The following is a 22,492-nucleotide window of genomic DNA, read 5'->3' on the forward strand; positions in this document are numbered from 1 at the left end:
AAAATAGCTTGTATTTCGCCGCATGCGGGCTACGCATTGCGTGCAGAACAGCATGGTCAGTATATAAAACGCACGCACTCGCCCGCACTAGCTAGGACATAGGGTATTTTATATAGGACATATGTTTGTCGTTCTCGTCAGCCTGCAGCATTTCGAGCGATTTAATTTTTCTAAAGACCATTATTGATATAATATTATACCTAGGATAATTTCTGGTACCTATTACGATTTGTATTATTCTGTGACTCGATTTGTACTTTTAGCCTTTAGGTGATCTTTTATATAATTATATATGTTACGGGAAAGTAGGAAATTGAGCATTGTGCTAGCACAGTAGGTTAAATATTGAATTAAAATCATATAAAACATCTTACTGAGTTCTTAAATAATAATAAAAAAAAACTTGAATTAATAGACTCTTCAAATATTAGTTGCCTATTAATAGTTTTAAAATCTATTATCAAATATGGCATACCTCCTGCTGAAGTTTTAATATTTTTATCTAAAAGTGGTTTGAAATGAATAAGATGATTGATGAATATTATTGATTATTATTAAACTTTAGTTATTTTAATAGTTTCATTTAAATTAAATATTTAATTATTACTAAAAAGTAATGTTAGACACATATTAGCATTATGATAGCATTATAATATTACTTTATTAATTATGTTATTATAACATACACAACTATTATTCAATTAGTATTTAAACATGTATTTATTGTATATCTTTATAAAAGCCGTTTGGCGTTAATCTTATAATAAATAAATAAATAATTATTACTTTGATATACAAAGTCGACCAGAATTTTTGCATTTACACCGATTGATTTTACATAATAATACAGTCGCGTAATGACTCGTAACCATAGGCGGAGCCAGAAGTATTGTTTAGCGTATGCAGAATCTAAATCAGCCCACCACAATTTATGGGGAGGGGGTTTGGGGGGTTATCCATAAAATCACTATTTTTGGATATTTTATAGGTCACTGTAATTAGTTGTTATTTATAAATTGTAAGCTTATTATTTAATTATTAGCTTATTCATTATTCAAGCTTTTAAAAACAAAATTTCAAATTTTTATTAATTTTAAATAATATGCCGAATGTTAGCGTAGTTGAATTCCTCCAGCGGTTTACAATTTATTATTTTGAATTACATTATATAGAAAAATACGGTTAGGAACTGTCTTTGCTTGGAAAATGAATACATGGAAAATACATTGTTAGGAACAAATATAATGATTAGCATTTATAATGATCATTAGACTTCAGCCAAATTAACCATTCATAGATTTTACTTTTATTAATTAATTTTAAACTTGAGTCAAAGCAGCCTTTGGGGCGATTAAGGCGTGCAGCTGCATACCCTGCACGCCCCGTGGCTCCGCTTATGCTCGTAACTAAACTTTTAGCTGTTCTATATATTTTATTAAATTTTAATCAAAAGATTTTAAATAAATCATTAATAATTCGTCGTTGCATCGCTGAATATTTGATGATATTTTTTTCCAATGGTATTTAACCGGATACCACGATTAAAGGTATATTATCTTTTATCGTGGCTGATACGCCGATAGTTTCCCGCCAATTATATTTGGCATCGTGTTGATAATATTATAGTATATCGAGAAACTGATATTGGTAAAAAAAAAGTATTTGTCCAACACTCCGGCTATACCATATATATATATATATATGTCCTGTCCTAGCAGTTACTTAGCCCGACTTATGTCAACTTGAGAACTCTAAAAACAAGACAGTGTGAGCCGTTACTTTTTAATTTTCTCTAGTGTTCCGGTCTGAAGTTGACAAGAACTCGGGATTCAAGACGCGGGTCGGATTAATCAGATTTGTGGCGTAGTAAAAGTTGTTGACGTGCAGGATCATTGGATTATCGCGCAGCGAAACATTTAACATCCTTGCCAAACGAAATCATGCCCAGAAACGTAGAGATCAAAGCTCGCGTCGAAGACTTGGAGGCCGTCAAACAGCGCATTTTAGCATTACGGTCGAACGCTGCTTATGACGTCTGCCCGGATACCACGATCATGAGACAAAAAGACTCGTTTTTCAATTTACCAGCCGGTAAATGTGGCAAATTGAAACTCAGACAAATGGTAGGAAATAAATAATTTTTACTGTAGTTATTTGAAGGTACACCGTACACACAAACAATCTTGAGGTTTTTCTATTTGAGTGTTACTATAAATATATTAAAACAACTATATAGTAATATTATAGTAATTACATCTTACTACCAACAATGATTTATTTTGGTGATGATCGATATATTAAATTTTCCAAAGTTAGAATTGAAAGCTGTTTACCTAAACAACAAATGCTAAAACAGTTATCATTTTTACCCAGCCCTCCACAAAAATGCAGGACATTGGGTATGACAGTAATAATATAATATACAATGTAAATCAAAGCATAATAATCAAAAAATAGTTTTAATTGATTAAAGATTAATTATTGTATTTGTATAAAATATTACATGCTTACTATTATAGTACTATGTATTTATCATGTTCACAGGGTCTTTGTAATGAGTTAATTTATTATGACCGCGAGGAAAGCACTGGACCAAAGTTAAGCTCTTATAATAAATGTCAAGTAAACGAAGATGTTGAAAAAGTACTAACAAATGCATTGGGTATGTGGGGAGTCGTGAATAAAGAAAGAAGTTTGATCATGGTTGGCCAAACAAGAGTGCATTTTGATAGGGTTGAAGGTCTTGGGGATTTTGTAGAACTGGAAGTAAGTTTTTAAATATGATATTAAAAAATAAATTTATTAATTTTAATTATTATTCATCTAGGTAGTTTTGAATGATAGCCAAACAGTTGAGGATGGACAATCAATTGCAGAAGACCTGATGTCTCATATGGGAGTTGAAGAAAAAGACTTGATATCTGTGGCATATGTAAACATGCTTGTTTAAAATAAATCAAAATACCTGGACATTTTATTTTAAAATAAATAATTTTATTGCTATTATGCCCAAAAGTCTGAAGATTTATCAGTTTTATTACTGCCAAATGAAATTGAGTGATCACTTTCTTGTAATTTTTTACTCGTTGACAAAGTATCCCCCTCATTTGAACGGTCTCGCTGCACAGGTGTTTGTTTATGTGGTGAATCAATTACTTCTGTTTGTTTAAGCAATTGTAAATCAACATTATCATTGTTTTGAACTTCATTGTTAGTGTCAGGAAGAAGTGTGTTTGTTGCATCTGATTCAATTTGTAGTTTGTTTACTTTTGGAAATTGAGTAGATATATCAGATCTATTCTGAGAAAGTTCAGTATGATAATTGGATTTTTTAATTGGAGACTCAGTTCTTGAACTAACTTTATTTACAGGTGATTCTTTGAACATATAATTTTCTTTAATACTAGACGACAATAATTTTACTGGCGAAATATTTGTAGAATTTGTATAATCCTGAAATTTAGTATTTCGTAAGATTTCAGGGCTTGTATCATTTTCAGACTGTGAATGGTTTATGGATCGCCTAATTGATCGGTGATAACCAATCTTGTTGGCAAGCTCTTTTAAATTAATTTTATTACTGCTGCATTTCAATGCATCTAAATCTGAGTCGTCTGAAAAGTTTGAACGAATTTTGTTGTATGACTTTTTATTGTCTCTAATTAATTTGAAATCTATGTTATGTCGTGTACGATTTAATTGGAAATTTTTCAAGTTTTGTTCCATTTTAGCAGTATTAATTTCTAAAGTTTTCAGTCTGGATTCGGCTTCTTGTATTATATCATCTTCTGTTAGATTATCAGACTCTAACACTGTTGTTGAGTAATCTGTAGTTGTTGAAGAAATGTTCTGGTTGGTAAAACGGTTTTTTTTGCTGGAATCATCAACAAAGCATAGTTTTTTTTTTACATTTCTATTTTCATAGTCTGTCTTAGTTGATGGTACTTGATGAGTTTTTTCAATTTGTTTTGCCAAATTTGATGCTCTATTTGATAATTCTTCAATCCTAAGTCGCTGGACTTTTATAAATTCACGCAACTCCTCATTGTCTTTTTGTAATTTTTTCACCAGTTCTCGATCCTGTACCTAAATAAAAAATAATTTTTAACTTAAAAGTAAACAAAATATTTAAATATTTTTTAACTAACCAAGGAAGAATCTATTATTTGAATGTTATTATCAATTTCTTTTGAACATATTTGCTCAACTTTCTTATATCCTTCAAACTCGTCAAGTTTAGATTTTATTTCCCCTAATTGTTTTGCTAAATCAATGTTTTGTTCTTGCAGCAGTTTAATTTGACTGGATTCTTTAATTGTTGTTTCATTCATGCAATTTAGTGATTCTCTTTTTAACCTGAAAACATCCATTATAGTAAAAGCATATTTTATTATTTTATAGGTGCAAGTATTAATAATACTAACATTTTTTCATGCCTCAAAATGTCCATTTCTTTTAATTTTAATTCATATTTTTGATTTTCAATATCTTGTAATTTTTTTTTGTGTTCTTCTTCTGACTTATTAAATTTTTCCTGCATGAATTTTTCTTTTTCCTGTACCATGAAGTTATATTAGTTATTTATTTATTCATTTTATTAAGATACTTAATTGGAATAAAGTTAAGTAAATTAGTATAATATTTTATAGCATAAGAAATAAGAATTAAAATAAATTAAGAAGTCTGATGTTATTTTAATTCACAACAATTAAAAAAAAAAGTATCTATTCCCATCACTTTTAGAACATTAAAGACGGATCATTAAAGCTACGTCGTGTATGGGCGTGGTAACTATGATTACAACTGGTAACCATAATAGTTGAGCAGTTGAGCTGTAGTTTAGTCTTGGTATACTTGGTTGCAATTTTGTTATTACACATTACCAAAAAAGTAACGTTTAATCAGAATGTGATTTGATCGACGCAATACGACACACAACATAGCTATGAAGAGTGTGAATTTGGCTTAATCTCTGTTGAAAGTCAGAGAATATTATGATTCTCTTACAATTAACTTGTATAGTATTTTTAAAATTTTGAAATTTTTTATATTTCTAATCGATATAATGAACATTATATTTTGGGTGTAATGGAAAAAACACAATAACTTGCCTTTAGAAATATTGTCACTATTCAATTTTATAATAGGTATTCTTACACTAAAACCTAAATTGGTCGAGTTCTACTTAGACTGCGTAAACACAGTTTGTCTAGGTGGTACGTGTGTAAGATGGAGATAACACATGCAGGTATGACATCCTCTGTAATTACTGATCTAGAAATCAAAATACTGCTGACTACTAAGGGCCTGTTCTCGTTTTTATTATAAAAATTATAACCAAAAAAAATCTAGAAAAACAGTTTTCAACAAGTCGTTTGACAATTTGCTGACAGCTCTCTGCTATTCAGAAAATGCTGATTAATAAGTACGACCCACCATATCGCCATTTCCACCGGCCCTGGTTGTAACAATTAGTTAATAATTTAAGTAAATGTAAATACTTTAGTAGTTGAGTGTATCTAACATAAGTTTTGTGACAAATGTAAACATAAAATAAGTATTGAATGAGTAATATAACAATTATAGTAAACATTTAAGGTGTGGACAAAAATCATTCCAGATTTGATTTGATAATTTAGGTATTTTATGTAACAGATGATTATGGCAGTAAGAAGTATAGTGAGTTGGAATATAAAAAGGAGTTTGATTTCCAACATATACAGTAAAAAAAATATTTTTGTTATAAGATATAACAGTTTCAGTCATTAATTTATGATTTTAATTATAATATAATTAAACATTCTATAAAACCAATAGAAAATACAAATATATTATATCTATATAATATATTTATATACTTACTGTTAAAGATGTTAGCTTTTTTTTTTGTAGATACCTAACAAAAAAAAATTAAAATTTTATGTTGTTATTTAAATTAACATTGTTCACTCACTTCAATTACATTAATTAATTGATAGAGCTGCTGTTGTTCTAAACGGAGCTGTTGTGTGGCATATTCTACTTCTTCTTTTTGAAACAAAAATTTACTATCACGAGAATGAAAATGAGCAGCCAGCATTTGTTCTACATCAGCAACTTTCTCTACCATTTCCTTGTTCTGTCTTTCCAGTTTTTTTAAGTGTTCTTTGTACTTAGTTTCTTCTTGAGCATTGATATTTTGGTGGTACCTGGAAATTAAAATTGATAAAAATGATGCCTTACAATTTATTGAGTATTATTACTTTTTTAATAATTTTTTTAAAGTATTTTTCTGTCCTTCATTTAAATTGAATGAGCACAGGATGTCCTCGACGCTTACAAGCCAACTATTTAATCTATGTTCAAAAGTACTACTCTCAATGTTGTTAGATTTGTTTGTTTCTTTACAATTTTGATTGATTTTAACTTCATTGTCTTGACTGTAATAATGGAAATTATTAATATACTGTGATAAGTTTACTTTTTATAAATGTGAATATAATTTAACTATCTGGCCAAAATGAAGAGGATTTACATTTTGAGTTTTTGATAAGGCTCTCGCCATTTTAATTTTTCAATAATTATACATCTACTGACCAGTTATTACATTAAAATTGTTTTACATTTTATTAAAATTATTATTATTATAGTATTAGGATAGTTTGACACCTGAGATTATTTTTTATAGTAGTCATTGATTTGAATAGGCAAGCCAACAATGAATGAACTTGTTTTTCATTAAAATAGTATTGGCACGTCAATTCGGTGATATCAGAATTCGGTTGAATGCCCAACGCTTCTAAAATATCCTGAACATCATTCAATTGAAAACTAGGCTTGGTGACTGGAATTTTTCGAGTGCTTTCACCCAGACGATTTACATAGGAAGAAAATTCATGTAAATTGCCCAATAACGGTACCTTGACAAAAATTGTACTTTTAGACGAGATGTAACGCAATTATTTTATAATGTAAGGTTTATAGTGTATGCGTGTAATATTACAAAAAAGTACAAAACAAAACATACTTCCGTAATGAACACAGACAATGTGAACACATTTTCTTGGTTCATCAGAAAATCGGCAACTAAGAGGTTGATGGCCTGAATCTTTGGGGAGGTGACATTTCTTTTGTTAGTGTTCCACGCAGAGCTGTTTTCTAGAGTAGTGATCATCTGTTCTCTTATGTGTGCACGCAGATTGTTAATGATCCCTTTATCTTTAAACCTTTAGAGGAGTAGAAACAAACAGAATAAACTAACATAAAAATACCAATCACATATGTAGGTGGTAGTAATTCAGTGATAAAAATGGCATACCACGGGTAAAATTTATTTTGAATGTCTGCATTTTCGGTGCCGGTATTGTGAGAAGTTAAAAAATCATTTTTCCACTTATCAACGTCCATAGTATGGTAGATATAGAGTAAGTTAGGCAAGTATAATAATTTTAACAGTACTCACTGCAAACTTGTAGATGAGTTTATTAATTTAATTTTTACCTCTATGCCAGTATAGTACCTTTATAGCTACATCGTAAGACGAAATTTCATATAATGTAATGTACTAGAAAATAGTACTCTTTTTATGTAGATGGGCACTAGTTAGAAGTCGATACTCAATAGACATTAGCCGGTCTACCAACTCAGTCACTCGCATCAGCAAGAGTAATGAGTATTCGACAATGAGCTTGTAAATTCGTAACTTGTAAGTAGTTTTAGAAACTGTAAAAAACCGTAAACAAAAACATAATATTTATAACGAAATGCTACTTAGTACTTGATAGTTGATAAACTGATAAGTATATGTTATCATGTCTTTAGTTTAGTAGTTAGAGAAGAACTTACTACCTACGTATTTCTGATTTGTCACTTGGTACCTAGTTGGTTAACTTATAATTATTATCATGACTCATGAGTAGTTAGTAGTTACAACTACTGTTTAGCATACAAGATCTATTAAGAAGATATTTTATAATATATTTATGTTTTTTAGATTCTTTATAGATCTTGACGAGCATGAACTATAATATAGGTCTTAGTTAACGGTCTAACCGGATTACCGGAACAGGATTCAAGATTTGTCATAATGATGTCTAATAATTCATTGAATAATTTATTACGACACGAATAATAGCACATCATAATAGTGGTCAGTGTTCGTAATTGTTATGGAAAAGGAATTATTCGTGAACAAATCGAGCGGGGCATAATGCAATTTTAAATAATTACAAATAATACGATTGTATAGTTGATTGGCTGTATGAAATATTACTGTACGATTTATAATGAATAGGGAAAATAAACCATATAAATAGAAAATTTTGTAAAATGGTAAAACTAAAAATAAAATTATTAAATGTTGCAGTCAAATAATCTCATATTACTAAAGGCACGCAGATGTCCCTGTAGCGCAGAGGATAGCGCGTTGGACTTCTAATCCAAAGGTCGTGGGTTCGATCCCCACCAGGGATGAATTGGTTAAATTTTTTTGCAATTTTTTCCTAGTTTTTTTTCTCTAACCATATAGAATTTATTTATTAATTATTAATTTTTATATAAATGGTATTGTTTTAATTAATTACAGTTGTAAAATTACGATCTTATGTGTAGTGCAACCACATTACACCTGCATCAATCGGTCGGCCCAGTGTCCAATTAGTTGGTGTACCTGTATTGTAGGTACCAAATCAATTGCTTATTTACTCACGACAGAAACTATTATTATAATATTATAGGTAATTTAATAATTTTTGTTTGGAGTGTTTTGACAGTATTTACTATTTTGACGCGCACACGTGATTTATTATCATAATAATAATATAATCGAGTGGGGCGGCTAACTGAGACTTGAGTGGCGTTGGATCATCGTGTAAGACATCATATAATTTTTTTTATTGTAAAAAATAACGCATCTATATGATTCTATAGATTTCTGATATGTAATGGTGTAAAAATTTTAAATGAGATGCGATTATGCGATATATTATAAATTGTAATCTAATAATATATAAAACTCTCGTCTTAGTGTACGAACTCCTATGCAACGACTCGACTGATTTTAATGACATATTTAGTAGTAGAGAAGTTCCGAGTAGAAAATCTGGTACCGAGTACTGGCCGAGTAAAATTGTTTATACTAACCGGGTATCGAGTATTGGCCGAGTAAAAATGTGAATACTTCTTAGGGCCGTTCTTACAATATCCGGTAAAGTGTCGATTAACGCTAACCGACTGATAACAGATTTTTTTACCGGCAGAATTTGGCCGGTTAAGTGTCGGTTAACTTTAACCAGACATTGTAAGAACGGCCCTTAAACTAGTATTAAATAAAAATTACTGATTAAGAAATTATTAATAATATACCTAATTTAAACAGTAAACACGAGATTTATTTATGTAATTCATAGAAGAAAAACATGATTTGATTATAATCAACTGGCTATTGTAAATCGGTTCAGTTATTCCAATATGTATTATGTACCAAAAAAAATTATAATTCATTACCCTAGAATTATAGATTTTTCCGTTATATTAATAAGTATGCATATATTTATAAATAGATTATCAGTTTTTGCCATTGGATATGAGCCGAGTAAAAATGTTGGTATTACGCCGGGTACCGGAGTAAGAGCCGAGTCTTAAATATGATATCGAGTACCCGGCCATCGAGTAATTGTCGGGTACCCGGAACATCTCTATTTGGGTAGGTATGAGAATAAGTCATAAAGTATTTTTCATCCTCCTACCACCAACCGAGGAGGTGCTCAAACGGGAATTTCGAGATTTATAGTGGACATTTTTGTTTATAAATGGTTGCAATTGGTTATAGGAGAAATAATTAGTAAAAATTAGTGTTTATTTATTATTGGTTGACATTGGTTATTCGGTTATCATGTCTTTACATTATCAGGTACAAGCTTGCGTCAAATCGAATTTTCGAACATTGCCTATATCAAGGTGGACGACATGGTCGGATTGCCTACCAGGATGGCTGAGTTGCACTTACTGCAAACCCAAAAGGAGTTGAACACAGAACAATCATAATTTTTTTAAGATTAACCATTTTTACGGACAACAAAGTGCATGTAATCAGTTAGTATATATTAATTATAAAATCATAAAATATGTATAGGTATACATGTATACATGTATACCTAAGCTCAAGTGGTGTTTGACGATGGTGTTAAAATCTACTCTATAGTTAGTGCTTAGTAATATTATATATTCTGCTTCTACTTTCTTCCAATATCGAAATATTGATCGTAAAATCTATTACTGCAGCAACCATCATAAATATTATAATCGAAAAATCAAACGCATTAAACGCACTAATGACAATTTATCTAATCGTGTTTCCGTTATTTTATTTTTTTTATAAATATTTTCGAATGTCAATAATTTGATGACCTACATCCTATAGACCTATATAATTTAATCATGCATTTGATCGAATTTTGGTGTCTTGAGTACGCCATATTGTAGATACGAGTTGTCCTAAGTCTAAGTTACGACTTATATAGGTACTTCATATTATAGTCGTACGACGTACATATCGTGTAGCTTTTAGTGGATATTGCTATTTGCTATTTTATTTATGTGCGACTTAGGCGTAGACTGTTTTGCATTTGTTGCGCGAAAGTGAAACTCACGTAGCTAGTGCCTGTGTTCGAGTGAAAATAAAGTTTCTAAACAATATATATTATATACGAACAGATAAAAAAGTTACAACTATTTTTATCCGTTTCAAAGTAAAATTCAATTTGGTGCTCAGATTTTCGTTTTATATAACATGGTTTCGAGTACCTACCTACAATGAATTGGCCACTGCTGACACCAGTATTAAATCAGTTAAAACAAAATGAAGTTTTTGCGCTAATATAGAATTTGGAAATTTAATTTAATTTTTTGATTCTTTTGTTATACATTTAGAATTTAATTTTTAAAAGCTGTAAGTGGAAATAATTTTTTATTTGTTATGAATAATGTTGCAGTTTTTTAACTAAACAAAGTTTAAAGAAAAATACTATTTTAATTTTTGAGATTTCATCTAAGTCAGGGACCTATTAGCTAGAATGGTATTTTAGATTGCCCAACATTTTTATATGATAATGTTACATTGATGAATCACAGTAGTAACATTCAATCACAATATGTATGTATATACTGTAAATATTCAAAGTTTTCCAACAGTTTTAGTTATATTTAAATTTAACCATCAATAAACAATGACTCAATGGAAATTATTAATGAACCATTATATTTATTTTGTGTGCCTAAAGTTTCGAAATTGAATAATTCACGAGCTCCGAAAACAAACCCATATTTTAATTTCCTATGTTATTTCACAAGATTAATAAAATAACATAACAGATTTATATTAATGAAGTATAATATTTCGTTGTGCAATAAAATTCACCAACTCCGTAAAGATTTACGCTTGCCGAACAGACACAATTACAGTCTACAGTATAATGTGTACAACAAAAATATGACATCGAGATGATCGATTAAAGGATGCTATATATTGACACTTAAAACCGTAGACTGGTGAAATCAGAATATTTTGTCGAGAAGTATAGTTTTTTAGTAGGTAATGACTGCAAAAATAAATTTTACGAGACGAATGTAAATTCATGATTCACGTATTACCATTTACCATTGAGTGCACATATATAGTATTAGGTATAGCAGTAACAAACTACAAAAAGAAAGGCCAATTATATTCATGCACGGATATTATAGAAGACAGAGTCGCAGCATAATAATATTTATATTTTTGGGGTAGACTGGTATTTGCCCAGTATTCTACAACAATAAACTCCCAAACCCGTTTTATTCCGGCTTTTTTTTTTAATCTATTTCAATTTCTATTTTTTTTCTATGTATACCTTTTTTGGGTTATACCTAAATCCAATATCTGTATACCTAATATATTCGTACCGTACGTCTTGTAAGACTTTTGAAAATATACTAAATATACTGTATTGCGATTATAACAAGCCCGAATTAAGACATTTTGATACCCTGCAGGGGCCAACGTTTTAAATGAGGCCCCTGTACGAATACAAAAATGTATAATATATTATTTAATATTAGGTGCCTGTTATAATAAATATATATAGGTATTAGGTATATAGCAATAAATAATGAATAATGTAGGTACCCATCACTTTATTTATAAATTATAAGTTACAAGCTTTTTTCCTCTCTAAATAATCATCGATTTTTTTTTTTAGGTGATTTATACAGTGTTACAGCCTATAACGAAAAAAGTAATGGACAAATCTGAGGCCTTTAAATAAATTCTAACTATCGAGGCCCGGTGGCTATGCCCCCCCTGGACCCCCTTAATCCGGGCTTGGATTATAACAGTGGTCTAACCATATACATACCTATATAGGTACCCAAAATCTTAGTTGTCTGTTGATAACATTCATTGTATAACAAAAAAAAAAAATACTACTTTTTGGGCTTATGAACAAAATAAAACTTATATTAACAATTTGACTGTCCTTTTTATAAGAAACAAATAACTGAAGAAAACTCAATACTGTAATATTATGTACTAATGTGCTAAATAATTAACTATTCATATTGTAAACTGGACAATACGTATATTTTAAGCAAGAACTTTTATATTTTAAACTTCATTTTATCTAGTGTCCACTCTGGTGCATATTTTGATCACATTGCTATTATAATTTGCTATAGATTAATACAAAAACATGGACTATGGATATATTCTTGATTAATTTACAATACATACCTAGGTATTTCACACTAGCTGTTTCTTTTCATGGAAGTGATGTACATGTACTCTTTTTTTTAATCTTTTTTTCAAAGAAATTATTATTAAATCAAACTAAAAATAAATATAAAATGTGGGTACCTATGCATTATAGTTTTATTTTGTTTTTAATCGACAGCATTCTGCAATTGAATAACTGAAACCAGGTTTATCGTTAGGTTTTTGAGAGTTTCTGCCTAAACAAAAATATTCGATTTTCGTTTCTGTCAATTTATTCTAGTTTTTACTAAATTATACTTTGATAAAAATTTAGAATTACCCAGGTACCACCACGACTACGAGGAGGTGGTTTTCATAATTAATAATATTGTGTTATAAAATCTACAGTACCTATAATCTAATTAATACAAAAAGTATAAAGGATAAATATAGTATTTTAATACTAAAAAATCAAATTAAACTAACATACTCTTTTTACAAATTTATAAAACATTATTGTCATTAACATGAATAGTTGTGGTTTTGACAAAATAGTGATACTATAAAATATTTATTTGTAGGTATCGATTTGTATGCAAAATTAAATTTAAAACCTTCAATTAAAATCATTAGTTTTCCATGTTTACTGTTTACAAATTCCATTAAAAAAAAAAAAATATTACCTATGTACCTATTTATTTTCAATTTACACGATTGTACCCCGATTACATATCATGCATGTAATGTATAATATACATTATCACCGCTAACTACACGTCCGATACCGTACACAAATAATGTTTTTTTTTTTTTTTTACAAAAAGCATGAATTTTATTAGATTTTATATTAATAAAAAAATCTATTTATATCATTGTAACATGCATTTCACATATTATAATGCATACATTAATTTCGTGGTAACTGGTAATATATGAATTTGATATTAGAGAATATAGATTGTTCAATTATAAATGTTTGGAGGGACAACCTGATTAAAACAGCCGTGCAACTCGACGGCGACGGCGATGTGACCGTCAGGTATTGCCCGTACTCGAACTATAATGGCGTATGGTAATTGTCGTGTGATAGTAGTGGACTGTAAAGGCGGAAAGGTAATAGAAAAAAAATAGAAAAGGAATATATATGATAATATGAGTTACAATTTATTAGAATGGTCGGTAAAAAATAATCCTATGCACTTAAAAACTAGTGTTAGTAAATATATGCGCACGCTCACAATACGAACGGCAAAAATAAATGTGTAGAAATAAAATAGCAGTATAAAAAAAATAATAATTCAAACTTCGCGAATAAATAAATACGGTAGGTAGGTAAACAACAAAATATATAGTACGTGTGTACGACCTGATAGCGGCGAGACTGATAGCGACGGGTGTTGACAACCGATGGTGCTACCGTTGTCCCGGTACGACGATGGAGAACAGCCTGCTGAAGGTGGTTGACCGGGCTGCGACGACACACCACAACGTCGACTTGGACCAAAAAACAGCCGACAGACGGCCGACTCAACACGTGAGAAACGTGGCGGATCGCACTGCGCACACAGCGGGCGGGCGATAACGACGGAACACTACGGTTTTGACACGGGCGGCCGCGACACGCGATTTGTGTGTGCAACGAGGGGCACGACACGGAACAATAAATTATTAGCACAGACGGCTCGAAACGCACGGAAAGCCAAGATGGCGTTACTGACGACGACTTGTCCTTAAATATAGAGTTAAGTTGCCGAGCAGCTCCGACGTAGTTTGTCCCACAGTCGGAATACAAATGTTCAGGAGTTTCACGACGAGCTACAAAACGATCTAATGCAGCGAGAAAGGCGTCTGTTGTCAAGTCAGAAACAATTTCCAAATGGACCGCCTTTACTGACATGCAGATGAACAGGGCAAGGTACACCTTTGAAGTGCGAGCATTATGACGGCGAGATTCCTTGATGACGAAAGGCCCTCCATAGTCCATACCCACGTGTAAGAAAGGTCGATGCGGTTGAACACGGCTTGTTGGGAGATCTGCCATAAACGGTCGAGGGTGATCTGCCTTGTGACGGCTACACGTGACACAGGAAAATATAAATCGTCGTATGGCATCTCAGCCAGAGATGATCCAGAATTTATGCGACATCATGGATAGAACTAATTTGGGTCCACCATGAAGGAAACTCAAATGATAATGACGAATTAGTAGTTCAGTGACATGTGCAGAGTGCGGCAGAAGAATAGGATGTTTTGCGTCTTCACTTAACGCCGAATATCGAAGACGACCTCCAACACGAATAAGTCCGTCATTATCAACAAATGGGGCAAGTTGAGAGCCAGTGGAGGGGGAGTTATAATCTGCGATGTAGTCAGCTGCTTCCATAAGTTAGAAAAAAATATCCGTTGTGTCTCTTTAACGGCAGTGGTTAAGACGTGGTTCAACTCTACTCTAGTAAGTAGTCCCGTTACTACAGGTCGGTGTCTAGATCGAGGACTGAAACAGAGACAGTAGGCCAAAACTCGTTGCATTTTAATCAAAGATGAGAACCGTTGAAAAGGTTCAATAGGTGGATTAATTTTAGTAACTTGGAAAACGGTTGTTTTATCAGCTTTGGTCTCCGGCAAATCATCTGGAAGCATTGGAGTGAACGTCGACTTTGGCCAATATTCTTCACTAAGAGTTAAAAATTCTGAGCCGTTCCAATGTAAGGATGACGATACCATAGATGCGGGTAGAAGTCCTCGTGACGCCGGGTCAGCAGGGTTTTCGTGTGTTCGAACGTGACCCCAATGACAATCAGGAATCAGTGTATGGATTTTTGCAACGCGATGAGTGACAAATATCTTAAAATATTTTTGTTCAGACGACAACCACGAAAGGACAACCGAAGAGTCAGTCCACGCCCGTACTTGAGAGATTTTGATTGTTGCCGAGAGAACTTCTTGTATGTGAGACAGTGATTGAGCCAACAACAACGCAGCACATAGTTCTAAACGAGGTATAGATAATGTTTCATCTAGCTGAGAAGTTTTTGATTGGGGCAACCTTTGTCTTGCAAGACACAAAATGAACGGTCACATTTCCAGAGGTGTGGACAATACGTAGATAAATAGTAGCAGCGTAACCCTTCAATGATGCGTCTGCAAATCCGAGGAGTTGAATATCAGAGTAGGACTGAACATAGATATAACGAGGCAGAGTGACTTTATGTATAGTCGGTAACTCAGTCAGAAACTGGTTCCAAGCCGTGCTTAGATTCTCGGGTAGTGGAGTGTCCCAGTCGAGTTGGTCATGCCAAAGCTTCTGCATGAACCCCTTGGCCCACATAAGCATTGGACCCAAGGAACCAATTGGATCAAATAATCGAGCGATAACGGATAGTACTTTCCGCTTTGATAGTTGAGGTTCCGGAGTGCTAGTATGATAAGCGAAATAGTCAGAGTCAGTATCCCAGTGAAGACCAAGAACCTTGATAGACTAATCCTCTTTTGGATCGAATGACGTCTGCTGAGCACAATCCTCCGGCGGTATCTGCTGCAATATCTGAGGACAATTGCTCGTCCATTTTTTCACCTCACATCCACCAGACCACAGTAGGTCAACAATTTGTTTCTGGAGTGACAATAATTCCTTTTCAGAGTCAGCACCGACGACTATATCATCCACATACGTGGCATCTGTAAGGATTCCCTTTGTACCTGGGAATCGATGACTTTCTTGTGCATTCAACTCGTGAAGGCATCGAATGGCCAAGTATGGTGCGGAACTAACTCCATATATCACCGTCAGTAATTCGAACTCCTTTATTTCTTCAACGGGTGAATCACGCCAAAGAATATGTTGGAATGGGCGATCTTCAGATCTGATCAAGATCTGTCGATACATTTTTACGATATCAGCGGTGAAAATATATCGATGTAGTCAAAAGGATGTCTCTGATGTCTGTCTGGAGCTTTGGACTCGTATATAGGACGTCATTGAGCGACAAACCGGAAGACGACCTGGCTGAGGCGTCAAAAACTACTCGGAGCTTTGAAATATCACCATCTGCCTTTAATACTGCATGATGAGGGATGAAGTATTTTCCAGCTTGCCGTGCAACTTCCATGTGGCCAAGTGTTTGATAGTCGTTCATAAATTTGCGATAGGCTGTGTATAATTGTGGCTCCTTCATCAGTTTACGTTCTAGATTGTAGAAACGTTTAAGGGCCAAAGCTCTTGACTCTCCGAGCTCGGGGGCATTAGGGCGAAACGAAAGGGTAACACAAAACCGACCACACGGAGCACGATAGGTGGTCGTCACAAACATGTGTTCGCACAGCTGATCCTCGGTAGTGGGTGACACTGGCACAGCGGGCTCTTCGACAGTCCAAAAACTGAGTAGTAAATTCTCAACTGACGGAGTCAAGGTTGTAGCTAGTGAAACAGCTGACGAAGGATTGAATTTTGAAATAGCACCGCACACCACCCAGCCAAGTAGGGTATCAAATGCCGATGGATAGCCAGAAGAATGAATTATATCGGCGCGTGGATGAACAATATTTGGAAAGATGTCACCACCAAGTAACATGTCTATCTGCGCTGGGACGTCGAAGTTCGGATCAGCGAGCAGTAGATGTTGATAATGTTTTCGAATGTATGGTGGTAACTGTAATTTCGGCATAACGTCTGTTATTAAAGGTAAAATGAAAAGATCACTACATTGAAATGTATTCTTTGCACTATGGTGTGGAATAAATTGACAATTGGTCATGCCTTTTATTTTTGCAACAGGATTTTGTGCAATACCAACAATTTCGGTATAACACTTGTGCTTGACGAGACCTATGCGTGACACACAACTACTAGTGATGGCTGAAATTTGTGAACCACTGTCCAAAAGAACTCTTACAGAATGTAAAACACCACAACTGTCCTTAACACGGACAACCGCTGTCCCAAGTACTACCATAGAGTTTGTTCGTGAAGTTCCAGAAAATTGTACTTGACTGCTAGAACCAGGGGTAGACGTATCCACGACGTTGGTGTTGGATTGATCCGGAACCTGCGTGATGTTTGAAGTTGACGTTGTTAAGTGTAATAAGGTATGATGTCGTTTCTGACTAATACGACAACTTGACTTTGAAGAACATTTATTTACCATATGCAACGTACTCAAACATGAAAAACATAATTTATTGGTAGATACAAAATCTCGACGCTTTTCGACAGTAATCTGCTGAAAATCCACGTATCGATAAATTGTATGAGCTTCATTACAGAACTCCGGCCTACGGAAAAGACAGTAATTGCCAAGACGGCTCAGGAACGGAGATTCGCGACTCGTGACTATTATAACGCGACTAACTAACACGGCCAAGGGTTAGCTTGCGGCGGGGTAAAGACCGTCGGCGGCCCGCCGATAACGGTTCCCTCTCTGGAGATGTCGGAATGGTCGCGCGGTGAGTGTGGTATTAAATATTATAGTGGGGCAAAGTCCAAGACCAGCATCTCGTACCAAACAATAGAGGTAGTGACCAGGTATATCTAGCATATATTCTATAATATTATACACAAGATATTAGATAACAACATGTAGACAATACATTCAATTCCTGATCTCACCAACATTTGTTAAAACATAATACCTATATAAGAAAAGTTTCGTAACAATTACTTTGAATATTCCAGGAATCACGAACGATATTAACAGTAATTTTAATTGGAATACATTTTTTTATTTAAAACGTGGTCCGTAAATTAATTTTATATTAAATTTTTTTCTAAAATATGCTTCGTATAACTAAAAACCTAAATAGTTTTTCTTTGTTATGAACCGACAATTAATAAAACATTTAAATTTCTCTCATCGTCATGCATATACCTATCAAAGAAGTTAAATATTCTGGGTCAACTGTTTTTTTCACGTATTTTCAAGCTCAAAGTATTTTAGGATTCGTTTTATATTAAATTGGGTTCCCTCTAGAAAAGTACCATAACAAGATTTTGTAGGGCTTTAAAAAGTGTACAAAGCATCGTATAGGTTTTGAATACTTCTCAATTACTTGTTAGTTTGAAAAAGGTTATTTTATTCTAATATTATACACGGGTTTTGTGCTATATGTATAAAGCTCTTGTGAAATAGATACATATTTAATTTACTGTTTAGTACATATATAATATATATAGTGCTATAAAGTAATTACCTATATATAAGCATGCGTACAGACTACAAGGTGTCATAAATACATTTTAAATCCGAGCAAATAGAACTTGAATATAATATGTCATTAAAAACTTTTAACATGTTTTAAAAAATATTATTTTTTTCTAAAATTTACTTTTATTATTTTTATTTGCTCTTTCTAAGTTGTTTGAAGTATAGTCATAAAAACAAACACTTAAACAATTTTTTTTTAAAATGTAATCCGTAGTTTATAAATAATGTTTTAGTTCTACAATTACTTGACATAAAACATGAAAATAATGAACACCATTAAAAATATTATTGGTTCCTCACTCCGTTAAATAACAATTATCATTCTCGATGTTATTTAGAATTCAAATTCTTGAAACGGTATAAATAATATTTTGAGAGGCTGCTTGTTACAAATAAATGTTTTAAAACTTTTTTAAAATATAGAATGTATACGACATACTTATAATAGATGTATGTTAAATATAATTTATGGTGTTAAAAATGGATGTTCGTCAGTTATCACTTACTCATACTGATTAGTTTACAAATGTGAGCATTTAAAATGAAAAACATCTATTATACTCTAAAAATTTAAAGTTAATAGGGGAAAAATACTTAACTTTGTTAAAAATAAGTTATAACTTATCATATATAAAATTATAACCATTATTTTTATTATTTTATCTAGCAAAAATCTAGATAACAAAAAGAAAAAAATGAATAGGTATAAGCAATTTTCAGAACATTTTTACTCTGTCAAATTGTTGTTTCTGTCTCAAAGTCACAGGAGAATTAAACACTTTTTAAAGCGTAAAAGGATAATAAGGTAACTCCATTTTTCCCTCACTTTACAATAATTTTCGCATGTAGTCATAGGTTTAAAATTCTCATCAGGCTTCAGGTTATAGTTTCTTTATTTATACTAATAGATTTTAATGTACTTATAAAATCAAACGTTTATGTAAATGCCATATATATAAACCATAAGCTTCAAGAGATCTTTGTTTTGGAAGCTTTGATTCATAATAAAACCGTTCGGTAACGCATAATCTAAAACACAATATGTAATTTAGTGGCTTGGAGAATACGTTTCTCGTGGGATTCGAATTACCTCACCATGCGTGATTGTAAAAATGATGTGTGCTCTTGGCAAACTAATTTTAGGGACAGCTAAAAGCTAAACAAGTCGAATGCAGAACTCTGAGATAAAAATTGAATTATAATTGTTTTATTGACATGTTATTATTTAAAAATGATCCTCATAAACTATTTTTGTGTGATATAATAAATTGTAATTTGCTTATGGATAATTGAACGATATCAGGTTAATGACAATGTTTAGTATGAATAATTAAAAACCAAGGAACTTACTTCTGCTACATTATAGTGTAGTTTTCCATTGATTAGGTCACTGTAATGATGTGTTGAATTTTAATTTAATGATAAATCATTGCATACGAAAAACAATTCCGATTGAAGACGGTCAGTGGCTTCATTTCAAAGGCTATTTTATCATAAATTTATAATCCTATTAATAATTTATTTTTACTAGTAATACAGTAGCTTGAACGAATTGTTGCCAAAATAAATAGCATATTATATTTTATAATTACGGTGGTTATTATAGTATTATTTCATATTATAACACATTACTATAGCTGTTGTTAATTTAAATGTCAATATCAATGTACCGTATAATGTCATGGATAGGTTTACGGTATTTTAAATAAAAATGAATTTAACTATCATGAACATTTCATTGTCCAATTGTCTATAGTAAATAATAATAATATAAACTTATAGTAACGAAATTTTTCAAATCACTACGCATAATATTTTTTGAATTACAACAAAATAACTAGTGTTATTACTAATTACTAATTAGTATAAGTTGTTTGAGGAAAAGATCTTTATTTTTCGTTTAATATTTTCAAATGCTTATAAAATGAAATTTTGTCCATTTATTTTTGATATATTTTTAACTGCTGCTGCTGCCCCAAAAAAAAAAAAAACGTATGAGGAAACTTGTATCAATTTTTCCTATTATATGATCAAAAACGCTAGGTTGAATCGTAAAAAAAATTAAAAAATATGTTGTTGATTTTATCTATGTACGATATACCTATAAATTTCATATGCTCAAAAGAATTATTTTGAATATTCTATTGCAACGAACAATAAACTATACTTCGACTAAGCTTTATTTATTAAGTATCACTATAATATTACGATAGCCGGTGACTTATTCGAGTAAAATTCCTATTAATATAGACGATCTAAAGATATTTCATAACCTATTAGTGCTCCAACTGTTTCTATTCGATTAAACAGCTAGAATTAAATATTTTTTGTAAATGGATCTTCAAGTCTATCTCTAATCAGTCTAACCTAGCTAAATGTCTACCTACCTGTTTTCTTAATGGATTAGAACTAGAACGTGTTACTCGCATTAAAGAACTAGGCTTTAAGTTTTCAACGAATCTTAGTTTTAGTCCTTTAACATAACTTTTTATAGTGCATTTAAAATTCTTGGATTTATGAAACGTAACACAACATTATTTTAGTCAGCCAAATGCTTCATCTGTTTCTTATATTTTTCCGTTGATGCAGGAAAACGGATCGGTAGTCCGGCACTCGTAAATAGCCGAGAACCAACTACGACTCGAACGTGTCGAAATAATTTTTTGAACCACTCTCCTTTAATATTGAATATTCAGCACGAACCCCATGAGTCCAATATGCCTGTATCAACATAAGACTACGTATTCTCAACATTTCTTTACGCTAGCCTCTCGCCGCGATAAAGCAGACTTATCAGCAATGTTAAATGGGTTAATCGATGTTCCTGATCTCTTTACTGCCACACCATGTAGAGTGCTTCCCTATATTCTTCTAGAAACCAATCCAAATTGCTGTCACATAAAATATCATATTGGCATAATCAAACATCGCATCGCATGCTTAGAGCTGTAAATAGCTTTAAATTCTGTCACACTGAAATATCTAAATTAATTTTATAAATTATAATTATCTTATAGTATACTATGTTTTTCTTATCTATACTAACATATTATCATTTATCATATATTGTATAGTTAGTAATACACTTTGTTTCTGTGTATTAATTTATCATATTATACCAATGTATATAGATACCACTTAAATTATCTACCGCGGTGTTAAATTTCCTTTGACGTTAATATTAAATAATAATATAATAATGTTAATAATATGTAAGGATTAGAAATGTGTATAATGGACAATTTTACGGAATATTAAGAACTTAATTGTTTGAATTTTAGTTCAGTTTATTTAGTTATTGTAGTCCATTGGCCATTGTCCATCGAGTGTAATTAATAAAATTAAGATTTTACCATAATCTTGTTAAAATTATTGAAATACATTTTTTTAGACAGTTATGCAGTAAAAACACAGTTGTTTATTTCAATACAAACATTTTATGTTGATTATCAATTTATGTAATTTAAATGAATAAATACATAAAAGTTTTCTCGTCAAAAAGTACGAATTGAAAAGTATAGAAAAAAATGTTTGGTTGAATTAAATTCATAAAAGTTAAGAATTATGAAAATTATTTTTTCAATTT

General features: G+C 31.8%; 4 protein-coding genes and 1 non-coding gene across 7 annotated transcripts in view; 2 read left to right on the top strand and 3 right to left on the bottom strand.

Annotated features, from left to right (window-relative positions):
• LOC100160387 overlaps positions 1-3,015 on the top strand; it is a 5,032-nt gene extending 2,017 nt beyond the window's left edge. The window contains exons 2-4 of one of the 2 annotated variants that reach the window (XM_003244809.4): positions 1,797-2,123; positions 2,545-2,766; positions 2,828-3,015. In XM_003244809.4, the coding sequence (XP_003244857.1) occupies positions 1,941-2,123; positions 2,545-2,766; positions 2,828-2,950 (528 nt within the window). In that variant the 5' untranslated portion in view covers positions 1,797-1,940 and the 3' untranslated portion in view covers positions 2,951-3,015. The remainder of the gene's footprint in view (positions 1-1,796; positions 2,124-2,544; positions 2,767-2,827) is intronic. The other variant, XM_008185339.3, reaches the window with a different exon arrangement.
• On the bottom strand, positions 2,973-7,774 carry LOC100162417 (uncharacterized). 2 transcript variants are annotated; one of them, XM_008185338.3, is made up of 8 exons: positions 7,298-7,774; positions 7,007-7,205; positions 6,649-6,899; positions 6,243-6,419; positions 5,954-6,188; positions 4,425-4,555; positions 4,149-4,356; positions 2,973-4,086 (listed from the first exon to the last, which is right to left on the bottom strand). In XM_008185338.3, exons 1-8 carry the CDS (start codon positions 7,384-7,386, stop codon positions 3,004-3,006), a joined length of 2,373 nt encoding a protein of 790 aa, XP_008183560.1. In that variant the 5' UTR covers positions 7,387-7,774; the 3' UTR covers positions 2,973-3,003.
• Positions 7,775-8,378: 604 nt separating this feature from the next.
• TRNAR-UCU lies at positions 8,379-8,451 on the top strand. The gene has a single exon. It is a non-coding gene; the product is annotated as a tRNA-Arg (tRNA).
• Positions 8,452-14,968: 6,517 nt separating this feature from the next.
• Positions 14,969-16,592, bottom strand: LOC103309580. Its single transcript, XM_008185350.1, has 3 exons — positions 16,186-16,592; positions 15,786-16,122; positions 14,969-15,727 (listed from the first exon to the last, which is right to left on the bottom strand). The coding sequence occupies exons 1-3, from the start codon at positions 16,590-16,592 to the stop codon at positions 14,969-14,971; spliced, it is 1,503 nt and encodes a 500-aa protein (XP_008183572.1).
• A 10-nt stretch (positions 16,593-16,602) lies between these two features.
• LOC103309579 lies at positions 16,603-17,850 on the bottom strand. Its single transcript, XM_008185348.1, has one exon. The coding sequence runs from the start codon at positions 17,848-17,850 to the stop codon at positions 16,603-16,605; it is 1,248 nt and encodes a 415-aa protein (XP_008183570.1).
• Between the last annotated feature and the right edge of the window lie 4,642 nt (positions 17,851-22,492).

This window comes from Acyrthosiphon pisum, chromosome A1 (assembly GCF_005508785.2).
Source record: "Acyrthosiphon pisum isolate AL4f chromosome A1, pea_aphid_22Mar2018_4r6ur, whole genome shotgun sequence".
NCBI lineage: Eukaryota > Metazoa > Arthropoda > Insecta > Hemiptera > Aphididae > Acyrthosiphon > Acyrthosiphon pisum.

Excerpts from the sequence above, each read along its gene's own strand:
- LOC103309579 (XM_008185348.1), bottom strand. The coding sequence starts at position 17,850 with ATGGTAAATAAATGTTCTTCAAAGTCAAGTTGTCGTATTAGTCAGAAA.
- LOC103309580 (XM_008185350.1), bottom strand. The coding sequence starts at position 16,592 with ATGTATCGACAGATCTTGATCAGATCTGAAGATCGCCCATTCCAACAT. Across the intron at positions 16,123-16,185 it reads TTCGATCCAAAAGAGGATTA|CACTCCGGAACCTCAACTAT; the intron begins GTCTATCAAGGT and ends TTATCATACTAG. Across the intron at positions 15,728-15,785 it reads TTGTCCACACCTCTGGAAAT|CTAGATGAAACATTATCTAT; the intron begins GTGACCGTTCAT and ends AAAACTTCTCAG.
- LOC100162417 (XM_008185338.3), bottom strand. The coding sequence starts at position 7,386 with ATGGACGTTGATAAGTGGAAAAATGATTTTTTAACTTCTCACAATACC. Across the intron at positions 7,206-7,297 it reads CAAAATAAATTTTACCCGTG|GTTTAAAGATAAAGGGATCA; the intron begins GTATGCCATTTT and ends ACTCCTCTAAAG. Across the intron at positions 4,556-5,953 it reads AATTAATTAATGTAATTGAA|GAAAAAGAAAAATTCATGCA; the intron begins GTGAGTGAACAA and ends TTCATGGTACAG.